This window comes from Mastigoproctus giganteus, chromosome 11, assembly GCF_048544385.1.
Source record: "Mastigoproctus giganteus isolate SK-2022 chromosome 11, ASM4854438v1, whole genome shotgun sequence".
Taxonomy (NCBI): domain Eukaryota; kingdom Metazoa; phylum Arthropoda; class Arachnida; order Uropygi; family Thelyphonidae; genus Mastigoproctus; species Mastigoproctus giganteus.
This window is the reverse complement of record NC_143585.1, coordinates 1,877,384-1,890,047: the sequence shown is the minus strand read 5'-3', so window position 1 is coordinate 1,890,047 and position 12,664 is coordinate 1,877,384. Positions and strand designations below refer to the sequence as shown.

The window sequence follows — 12,664 nt, the reverse complement described above, 5'->3', positions numbered from 1 at the left end:
TTCTTCTTCTTCTTCTTCTTCTTCCTCTTCCCCTAGTTTAAACATGCATTCAATTGTAAAAATAGATGCAAAATACAGCGGATTCCGTTTATTTGGGCCACCAGTTAATCGGGGCAAATCTTAAAAAACAGAAACCAATCAAGAAAATAGACAGGGTTTACTTCGCTTAATTGGGAGAGCATGCCGTTTAATCGGAGCAGGAGACTGCAGCACTGGAGATTACCCTACGATTGTCTCTGACAGTATCACGTGGTTTGGTTGAAATTCTGGAGGTCACAACCATAAAACAATAAAAACAATTAGCAGTCACCTGTTTATTGGGCTTTTCTGTTAGTGAAATCTATCATAAACAGATAGTAAACTCGATCTTACTGAATTTGCGATAATACCGACAGCTGGAATTCTGTGGGTTATTATGGTGAAATGTGTTTACATTTCCATGAAATCTTCAATCATATAAAAAAATTTATTTTCAGATCTTCTCTTCATTCCTATTTTTAAAGCTTTGTAACTTGTTACTCCATTCTCACTTGCGCGTATTGTGTTACTTGCAATTTGTGTGTACTGTGTTCTTTGTTATTGATTGCTTATCTTTTTACTGTTTTAAATTTTAACCACCACCCACAAATGTCAGTGAACAGAAATGTCAACTAGTTCGTATGTACATATTACAGTACATATTAATTATTCTGATTATCACGTATATTCTTCCGATTTTCATGTATCATTTAATTTTTTAATTGGTAAGGTAATAAAGGGTAAATTTGTGCTTAATATATTTTTGCTTTTATAGCCTGTGGATAATATTCCTCCTATTTTCGCTAATTAGAATTGCTGTTTAATAGAATTAAACTTCAATTCACAAACGTGATCACAATGACCGGCGCTTACTGCACATCGTATAGTGAACGGTACTTTACTATGTTGAGTTCGTAGTAACATGATTTGATTGTACAATAAGTCCTCGTATAACACATGTTTACACTACTCGAATTTGATCATACGCGATTTATAAATAGGGGAACGATATCTTATATAACACGAACCGAATTCGCTTATGCACTATTCGCCTTTGTGTTTGCAAGAAATGGCAGTCGAACGCGGAATCACCACAACTGAAAGCAACACGATAGGAACGAAGAGAAGATTCTGAAAATATATTTGTTTTTTATATCAGTGAAGGGGAAACACATTTCACCATAATAACGTAAAAACCAACACAATTCTATCTATCGGTATAATCGCAAATGCAATTAGATCGAGTTTACTACCAGTTTATAACAGATTCCACTCGCAGAAACGCAACTGGAAATTGTTTTTATTGTTTTATGGTAGTAACCCCTAGAAATGTGCTTTAGTAAAATGTGGGGTGTTAATAGTGTATCTCTGCCTTTACGGTGTTGTTTATTCAGTTGCTACACGCGAACAGCTTTGTTTATGTGTATCAAGCATGCCTCCTCGTTTTGTAATTGTGCTTTATTCCCTAAAAATGAGTAAAATACTTAAAAGATGTGAAAAGGAAACGTCCTAGTGAAGACACTGCAGATTCAGAGAGAAAAAGAAAAACAATATCCATAAACAGAGGCGGACTGGATCAAAAATTCTTACCCAGAAAAATTTGTAGTGGCATCATACTATGGTTTATGGCCAAAATCACAGCGGCCTTCGGCCCACTGGGGTTTCCCAGATAAGGCTTATGGCCAGTTCGCTTCTGTCGATAGAGAAAAAATATTAAATTGTGAAATTTAATTTGAGCGAAATGAAAGACCATGTGATATTGCACGTGCTACAGACCTAAATGAGGCAATGCCGAGAATTACAAAGAATGCAGAGAAAATAAAAACAACTTTCACAGCAGGAACAACTCAAAGTGTAATTAAAATCCATTAGATTAAGACACAAAGAATTGGAAGAGATGAAACGGCTGTCATCTGTTTGGATAGAAAATCAAACAAAAAAGTTTGCTTACGATAGAAGCAAAAGCATTAGCAATATTTTATTACGTAATAGTCGTAATAAAATACGTATTTAAGTAATACTTAAAACACTGAAGTAATTAAAATGCTTACGTATTACGTATTTTATTATGTATAACAATAAATAATCGTAATAAAATATTTACGTATTTTATTACAATTATTTATTGTGTTTGGTAATGTTTTGGTTACAAATGTGTGTTCAATCTTGGGTGGTCGGCACCTAACCCTGTTTTTCCCATAGGGCCTGTTGTTTATATTGCACGATTTTGCATTGCACGAGGGTTTCTAGGAACACAACTATCGTGCTATACGAGGACTGACTGTACAGTGAACCAATTGTAAAGGGGGAGGGTACATTGTATTTTTAACTATTTACATGAAACTTCAGATAATTGGGGCAGCCGCTTAATTGGGCCAAAATGCACTAGTCCCGATTTGTCCCAAATAACCGGAATGGACTGTACTTGTTAATTCATTTGCAAACTGTCTATCATTTCACTACTTCGAATCTGGAGGGAGTGCAGTGCACACACATCTGAACTGACCATGGTTCAAGTCCCACATAACTACTAAATATGGAAATGATTGTATTCTCATCAAAAAATTATTGGTCTAAACTCCTCTGATTTATGTGGTTGTGCCAGAGTATAAAGAGATCATTTACTGCTTCTTTTTTGCATTAGCATACAAGAAATGTCTCCTTGTTCCCCATCCTTAGCTCTATTCATCAGAAATCTCTAATATTCAACTGGATTACATTACATGTGTAATTACTTTGTAATTGTGCAGCTGAAACCAACGAAAGAAATTCTATCTTTGCATTCTTTCAAAATTTCAATTTCCAATGAAGACAGGCCAAGACATTCCTCTCATCAGATTTTTCTTGTTCTATTATTGTTCACACTGCATTCTGTCCATATGTGTATCTGATCATAACTTTAAATGAGTTGTTTAGGTTGTGAGCTATTTCCATTAAAAAACTCTAAAAAAGAAGGAAAATTCCAATTATTTTACTTTACCCATTTTGTATACCGGCACGGGAATCTTTTGAAGATTTCACACCAATCATTATTGTAGAAAGCAACAAAAAAAATAATGTCAAAATAAAGAGAATCCGATACACAGACAGGTATCCTACAGCATTCTGGCATACACTGCTCAAAGATGTCACATTGTATTTACAAAATGGTACCTATCAAAATGAATAGAAAGAATTAAACAGATCATATCTACCAAAAGAATATTTAAGACTGAAATAAATGATGATTGTTATAGTTATTATTAATGTAAAAATATGAATGGTAAAAACATTTTATGAACAAAGATTCTACATTTTTGTAATGTAATTAGGCAGATAGAGATAGCAATATCACCTTTTTTCAAATTTAGTCTTATAACATGATCATTTATGAATATTTCTCAGTAACTGTTTGAAAGGGATACAATACGTGGGTCAAATTAAACTAGAAGACATTGTTACCCATATGAAAATTTCTTTTAAGATGTTTAAGTGAAGTGTTAGTACAGGTTGGCTATGTTTCAAGATTCTGCTGAACTCTTCTGCTGTCTTCAGGCTCCTAAACGGATATGGGCTCCTTCAGAGGTTAAATTAGAAAGTATGGGGAGTAAAGTATCAGAGGTTATATTGGGAGTTATGATTTAGGCAGGCAGGAAATTCTCCATGCAGTGCACACTGGCAGCAAAAAGACCCAGGGAATCCTGTAAATTATTTAATAAACAAATGCCTGTAGACATAGAGGTTATACTTCCACTATATCAGATAACTGTGAAATGGTGCTTGAAATATCATTCAGATATTTCAAGTGCTTGTGATCTCTACAGCATTAGCATTAGTAGAGGCATATAATGCAAGAAAGCAAGCTTATGCAGCATCGGTCAAAAAAAAAAAAAAAACCTCCCATTTCACCCCTCCATTCGTGCCAAATGCCTGTCCAGCTCAGCCTTAAATTTATTTAGGCTATCAACTTCCACAACAAAAGTTGAAAGTCTTTCACCAATCAACTACCCGCTGGCTAAAGGCAAATTTCTGCACATCTATTCTACAACTGTCATTCCTCAAGTTGAAACTGTGCTCCCTCAGGTTCTTAATCTGAGCAAGAGGAAGAATCTCATCAACATTTAGCTTGCTCAACCCATTCAAGGCCTTATACATCTCAATCAGATCACATTGCAGGTGCCTAGTCTCCAGGCACTGTAATTTGCAGAACTTAAGCCTTTCTTGGTAAGAGCACCACTTTGTTCCCCTTCTTTGTACTTGTTCTAGCAACTCTACATCTTTCCTAAAACGATGCCTCCAGACCTGTACACAATACTCTAGGTGTGGCCCGAGCATTGCATTGTATAATGGGATAATCACCTTCCTGTCCCTTCTAGCAAAATTCCTATATATCATTGACAAGACTCCATTGACCTGCCCTGGCAGCCTGTCTGCACTTCTCAGCAAACTTCATATTTGACTGTACAATTACCCCCAGGTCTTTTTCACTTTCCACTTCCCTGAGTGTAGTACCACACAGTTGGTACGTTGCTCTTCGGTTATTGCTACCCATATGCAGTACTTTGCATTTGTCAATGTTTAACTTCACTTGCCACTTCTCAGCCCATTTGCCCAACTTATCTAGATCCAGTTGGAGTAGCATATTGTCTTTACTGTCGTTAACAACCCTGCCAACCTTTGTATCATCTGCAAACTTGAACATTAAACCTGACATACCTTCATCATTATCATTGATAAATATAGAAAACAACAATGGGCCCAACACCGAACACTGGGGAACTCCACTAATAACATTTGTCCACGAAGAGCAGTGGATTACCTCTCTCTGTCGTCTCCCACTCAACCATCCCTTTATCCATTGTAGCAACTTACCCTTAAGGCCATACCTCTCCAATTTGTACTGCAATCTTCCATGTGCAACAGTGTCAAAAGCTTTCCTGAAATCCAAGTATATCATCTAATCCCCGTGTTGGACAAGTTTTAAAGCTCCCATGAATGCTAAGTTTTTAATTATATTTAGCCGGTTTATTGATTAATTATTAGATTAAGTTATTTTCTATAAGAAGCTATAGGCCTAGCTATATAGGCCTAGTCAAGGTCCGTGGTTTATTTTGAATTTAGATAGCGCAATTTTGAAAGTAATTAATACTTTGTGTCCATAGATTCACCATTCGTAACTTGCCGCCATTGTTATACAATACAACGTGTACCCTGAAATAGATAGTGTAAGGTTTAAAGGAAAACTAGATAGCGAGTATAGTAGTATCAATTAATCAGTAAAATTTACTAATCTTATTAAATTTCTTTGTCAATTAAATTGTACTTTTTTAACTAAATACATATAATGACCTAGTTTTTACAAACATAACATTATAAAATAATACGTATAACTTGACAGGCGATAAGAAAGTCATATAACGTAACTCTGAGATAATATTCAATACTGAAATACATATATATAGTGTGATAACTGCATTGGGATATAAGTTTAGGGTTATATATATTGTATTGGAATTTTATTTGAAATTGAATAGAAATCATGACTTAGATCAGAGTAGCAAAGCAAAAGGCTCAAACTAATGGGAGTGCTGTGGATGAGGGGAGAACTGAGGGGGCAGTTGTCCTCTGAATCACAGCCTTTTGAAATGCACTGCTTGTTTAATGTTTTTGATTATATCAGGAATGGGACATGATATTGCCAAGGGGAATGTCTTTGTGTGTGCACAATGTAAGGAGTGTGAGGAAATCAGGCACCAATTCAGCGTTATGGACAGGGTGGATGCCCTCAAAGGGGCCCATCAAGCTCTCTGCTGCCTACATCAATGCCTTGAACATCATGCAAAACAGCAGCAACCCACAAGACAGAATGCTCTGGTCCCAAAGTAACTAGTTTTTGTCAGTGACTCTATTGTCAGGGAAACGGGGAACATATTGTGCAAAAAGGATAGGTGGAACAGGACAAGGGTATGTCTCCAGAGACTGGTGGAATTACTTAACAAGTGCAGGTCAATGTTGAAAAAAAGCCATGAGTTAGGATTTAATTTGAAAGTGTCTGCAATTCTGCCCAGACATGATAGGAGGGAGTATATGATGAGAGCCTTGTCGATTAATTCAGCCATGGAGAGATTGTACAGGGCTCAAGGGGTAAAATTTTTCTCAGCCTGGTCTGTGTTTGTTAACAGGAGAGACTGCTTCTACAGGGATGGGATACACTTAAATAGAAAGGGTGCAGGAATATTTGCTGATGCTATCGAGGCAGAGTTAGATGGGTCGGAAAACTGCTAGCTTGGTGGGATACATGGACTAATAGATTAACAGTAGCCACTGGCAAAGGTGAAAGTGATTCTTGCACTGCTTCTATTGAAATGCAATTGAGCAGCAGCCTGGAAAGCAAGGCAATGGGATTTCCAGGACTGCTGAGAGTCATAGTGGAACGAGTAAATACATGAGCTGTGGTAGGGTAACTAAGAGTAGAAATAGGTGCATGTATACTTGCATATACACCAATGCTAGGAGTATAGTTAATAAATTTGATGAGCTTGAACTGCTAGTCAAGACTTCAAAGGCAGATATTGTTGGGATATTAGAGATGTGGTGTCACACAGGCATAAGCAGTGCAGAATTGGAATTTGGGGCATACAATGTGTACAGAAAGGATAGACAGTGTGAATCAGAGCTGTAATACTCAATATGTTCTACGCTGATATGATAGACCCTATGATAGACAATATTTGTAAAATAATAAGAGGAGTTTACCTCAATATAGTACGTAGAACACTTCCGTATGACAATCTCCAGAAATTAAAACAAAAAAAACGAAAACTTACATTAGAGTAAAAAATAAATAATTAAAAACCAATTTAACACAATTCAAATCAATTTAATGCAATTAAAAAAAATTAATTTAATACAATTCCTGAAGCTGACAATGTTGTCAGCTTCAGGAAGGAAAATCGTTTTGAATATTTTCGTTAGATTCTTTTTAATTTTTAATTGTGTTAAATTGATTTTTAATTGTGTTAAACTGATTTGAATTGTGTTAAATTTGTTTTTAATTATTTATTTTTTATTCTAATGTAAGTTTTCGATTTTTTCGTTTTAATTTCTGGAGAGTACCACCATACGGAAGTGTTCTACGTACTATATTGAGGTAAACTTATTATTTTACAAAGAAAGGATAGACAAAACAGGAAGGAAGGAGGAGGAGGAGGAGGGGGGGTTATGCTGTTAGTTAAGAAACACAAAATCTAAGGACGTGCATCTAATTGATGTTGGTGGACAATGCAATGTTGAGTCTGGTATGACATAAGCACTGGGAAAGGAAAAATGAGAGTAGGTGTGTGTGTTATAGGCCTAATGAATCTGATGAGTATAATGAGCAATTGTGCAGAGAAATAGTGGGCTGGAACGAGTACAGAGAAGGGCAACAAGATTAGTGAATGGAACAAAGGGGTGCTCTTATGAAGAAAGGCTTAAGTTTTGCAAATTACAGTGTCTGGAGACTAGGCACCAGCGAGGTGATCTAATAGAGGTGTATAAAGCCTTGAACGGTTTGAGCATGCTCAATGCTGATGGGATTCTTCCTCTTGCTCAGAATAATCACCTGAGAGGGCATAAATTCAAACTGAGGAAGGACAGATGTAGGATAGACGTGAGGAAATTTGCCTTTAGCCAGCGCGTGGTTGGTTGATGGAACAGACTTCCATCCCTTGTTGTGGAAGTTGATAGCCTAAAATTGACATAAATCAACACAATAACAATTCACATAAATCTGTTTGCATGTGCAGTACGGATCAGGCTCCAGACTATGCTCAAATAACTTAGCCCGGAGGGATAGCTTAAATAAATTTAAGACTCAGCTGGACAGGTATTTCGAACGAACGGAGGGGTGAAGTGGAAGGGTTTTTTTTTTTTTTTTTTTTTTTTTTGGCTGATGCTGCATAAGCTTGCTTTCTTGCATCATATGCCTCTACTAATGCTAATGCTAACTCCGTACTAGATAAGTTAGACTTAAAACTACTAAAATGATAATATGTGTGCGTATTAGAGATTTTGGAAGTGCCAAATTTATTCGTGGTGCTCCCAATATAACAGGCATTACACAGTCAATTTGGCATTGAATTAGATATATAATATTATTATAATCCTGTGTAGTGTATTTGTGTGTCGTTCTATATGCATTGAATTTGGAAACCTAGTTTATTATATGACGAAAAAACTATGGTTATATTTGTGTTTGCAAAGATTTGCCAAAGACGTTTCGCAAATTGCCTTGTGGTAAGGGAGAACGACTTGGGTTCCTAGTTTCCCATCATGACAATTGTTATGTTGAAGTGGGTTATTAATTCTGTTATTAACCTAGATAATGGTATCATTTATCAGTTGTAGTGGATATTTCCTATCTAAGAATTTTTCAGTGAGGTATTTAAGTTCAACGCCAAGATCATCTTGTGTATAGCTATATTTAACGGCATTATGGATCTGGTTAAAAATAACTGCTTCTTTAATGTATAAAGGATGATGCGAATACACGGGTAAATTTCGACATTTTCATTCGCATCATCCTCTATACATTAAAGAAGCGATTCTTTTTAACCAGATCCATAATGCTGTTAAATACAATTATACACAAGATAATCTTGGCGTTGAACTTAAATACCTCACTGAAAAATTCTTAGATAGGATGTATTCATTACAATTGATAAATGATACCATTGTCAAGATTAATAACAGAATTAATAACCCACATCAACGTAACAATCATCATGATGGGAAACTAGGAACCCAAGTCGTTCTCCCTTACCACAAGGCAATTTGCGAAACGTCTTTGGCAAGTCTTTGCAAACACAAATATAACCATAGTTTTTTCGTCATATAATAAACTAGGTTCCAAATCAATGCATATAAGAACAACACACAAATACACTACACAGGATTATAATAATATTATATATCTAATTCAATGCCAAATTGACTGTAATGCCTATTATATTGGGAGAACTATGACTAAATTCGGCACTTCAAAAATCTCAAATACGTGCGCATATTTTCATTTTTATAGTTTTAAGTCTAACCTATCTAGTAAGGAGTTAACACAGCATGTTCATTCCCACAATCATAATCCACTGATAACTTCAGCTATTACTATAATTAAATTGGAATCTAATTATAAAATTCTCCAAAATGAAGCTTTAGTTATTGAATGGTTTCGGCGACATACGTCATTGAACTTGTTAAACACAAAACTCCCAATCAACCTGTCCCCTATTTGGGACTTGGCACAGATAAAGTTCCCATGTGCTCTGAATTGCATCTCGGGTAATAGCTCTTCTTATTAATAACGTTCGCGTTCCTCTTCTCACAAAGCTAACTGAAGACGAATATCGAAAGTTGCTCGTGCACAACTATTGGCTTTTCATTAAAAATTAATCTATTCAAGGTTATCCCCCACCTTTACGATTTTAATTGACAACCGCGGAATGGAACGTACACTCCCTTTCTTACGTGCATATTTTAATGGGTTTAAATTAATTTCATGTTTAATTTTTTAATTTAAATTGAACCACAACTTCAGTAATCATTTAGTACAAGTTTGTTGTTTGTTTGTTTGTTATTTGGTTTTTAGGAGCATTAGCAACTAAGGCCATATTGCTCTGGGGATATGCGGTGGTCATTTCCTGACCTTTCCGCATCCTCCATATTTGGTGTTCACGGGCCCAAACCCCGGTCTAATCAAGAAGCGTATGCTACGCACTGCTACTCCTGCCCACCTGGCTACGGAGGTGCCATTTAGTACAAGTAAGCCTCTTATTCTTATTAACTATGTGTCTTCTATAATCTCATCACATTCAAGCAGATTCGTCAAGAGGTGAGTGCTGAAAATTAAGCAGTGCTACTTTAATATACTTAGTCATTATAATACAGCACATAAGGAGACTTTAAACTTACAGTTACACTATTTTATTATAATAGTGTTTTTCATATCTCCATCTATTTTATTCATTTATTTTCTTTAAACATTTCTCCAAGGTCCACTATGCTGTGTTGTATATTCCCAAGAGTCATCCTCTTAATTCCCACTTGAACTAATAAAAATATTTATACAAATACAGTGGATTCCGGTTATTTGGGCCACCGGTTAATCGGGGCAGCCGATTATTTGGGGCAATTCTTAAAAAACAGAAACCATTCGAGAAAATAGCCAGGATTTACTTCACTTAATTGGGACAGCATGCCGTTTAATCGGGGCAGGAGACCACAGCACTGGAGATTACCCTACGATTGTCTCCGATGGTACCACGTGGTTCAGTCGAAATTCTGGAGGTCACAACCATAAAACAATAAAAACAATTAGCAGTCACCTGTTTATTGGGCTTTTCTGTTAGTGAAATCTATCATAAATGGACAGTAAACTCGATCTTACCGAATTTGAGATAATACCGACAGCTGGAATTCTGTGGGTTATTATGGTGAAATGTGTTTACACTTCCATGAAATCTTCAATCATATAAAAAAATTAATTTTCAGATCTTCTCTTCATTCGTATTTTGAAAGCTTTGTAACTCGTTACTCGGTTCTCACTTACACGTATCGTGTTACTTGCGTGTGTGCCGTGTTCTTTGTTATTGATTGCTTATCTCTTTACTGTTTTAAATTTTAACCGCTACCCACAAATGGCAGTGAACAGAAATGTCAACTAGTTCGTATGTACATATTACAGTACATATTAATTATTCCGATTATCATGTATATTCTTCCAATTTTCACGTATCATTTAATTTTTTAATTGGTAAGGTAATAAAGGGTAAATTTGTGCTTAATATATTTTTGCTTTTATAGCCTGTGGATAATATTCCTCCTATTTTCGCTAATTAGAATCATTGTTTAATAGAATTAAAATTCAATTCACAAACGTGATCACAATGACCGGCACTTACTGTACATCGTATAGTGAACGGTACTTTACTATGTTGAGTTCGTTGTAACATGATTTGATTATACACTGAACTAATTGCAAAGGGGGGGTCATTGTATTTTTAACTATTTACATGAAACTTCGGATAATTGGGGCAGCCGCTTAATCGGGCCAAAATGCACTAGTCCCGATGTGTCCCAAATAACCGGAATGGACTGTACTTTTGCTTCATGCAGTGTAATGTCATCTTTCATTATACATTTTTTTTTTTTTGCTCTGATAAGAAATTTACTTATAAACTAAATTTTTGATTTTAATTAAAATTGGGAAAAAAAACAAAACACATTTCTATGAATGAGATTGGAAAGTTAAGGTTTTGCAACCTTTAATTTTAATATACACACATACTTACTTGTCTCAATTCCTTTTCTAAAGATGGTGTTAACAAAATGCAAGACACGACAGTAGTGAGGAATAACATAACGGCATACATGAGACGAGTTGATGTGGAATTTTTACAAGAAGGACAAGCAGCACAACACAGACCACAAGCTGCACTTCCACAGCAACAAGCAAGCTGAAAAACATTATTATATTTACTGAATTCAAATAATTATCAATAAGAATCTGTATCACATTGTTATATATACAAACTATGTAAGTTGAGAACAAAATAGAAGAGAATAATTCCCAAAAGTCTAAAATGTCAATGTACGCATTTTTGAAAATTTTTTTGGATCATGTATCACTAGCATTAGCAAGGGCACATGATGCAAGAAAGCAAGCTTATATAGCATCAGCCAAAAAATACACCCCCTTCTCATTTCACCCATCCACTCACTCCAAATGCTTGTCTTCTGCCTTGAATCTGTTTAAGCTATCAACTTCTACAATGATAGATGGAAGTTTGTTCCAGCAATCAACCACCCGTCAAACCACACTTAAGTACAGTTAAGCCATTTTTTATGCCATGATGGCAAAGAATAATAAAATATTCTGTGTAGAACTAATCACGGCCTACTATCAAATCTTTCAACATAAGAAATGAAAGCTATTTGAATCGTGCTTCAAAAATAATAAAAAAAATTATCTATATAACCTATAATCAACCCTTATCATAATCCGCTTCTGGAAAGTACAAATACAGCTGCTGCTCTTAAAATTACCCCAATGTATCAGCCTCAAACACCCAGGAAGACAGTTTATCTTATTTTATTTTATTTTATTTTTTTTACATTTTCATCAACATACTGATCAATCTATTCTTCCATCTATTAGTTTTCCCAACAGTTTATATTTATGTCCACCCCCGATTTAGTCTTGTTGTGAAATACTACCATCATTAACTTCTACCCATCCCTCCCTCATGAGATGCCAAATTTCCAAATGGTGTGAATCCTCAGCTTTGGGGTCCATTACATGGATGCCCCTTTGCTATTGTCATCATACAAGCTGTCCAATCTTTCTTTACACGGATCCTCCAAACCTTGAAAGCAATGCAGATTCATTATTCACTTACATAATGGTATACATCCTCCTTCCCAGATGTAAAGGTATAGTAAATAACTTGCTAGTTAACAGGAGAAACTGCTTCTACGTGGATGGGAAACATTTAAATAGAAAGAGTTCAAGAATATTTGCTGATGCTATCGAGGCAGAGTTAGGTGAGTCAGAAAACTGCTAGCTTGGGGGCATACACGGACTAATAGATTAACAGTAGCTGTTGGCAGAGGTGAAAGTGATTCTTGCACT

The 12,664-nt window shown here is 35.6% G+C and overlaps 1 protein-coding gene across 1 annotated transcript in view; it reads right to left on the bottom strand.

Annotated features, from left to right (window-relative positions):
• Positions 1–12,664, bottom strand: part of LOC150077643 (putative serine incorporator) — a 190,232-nt gene that overhangs the window by 158,520 nt on the left and 19,048 nt on the right. The window contains exons 2-3 of the mRNA XM_090384811.1: positions 11,325–11,489; positions 2,999–3,171 (exon numbers count right to left, since the gene is read on the bottom strand). Of these exons, the coding sequence (XP_090240937.1) occupies positions 2,999–3,171; positions 11,325–11,489 (338 nt within the window). The remainder of the gene's footprint in view (positions 1–2,998; positions 3,172–11,324; positions 11,490–12,664) is intronic.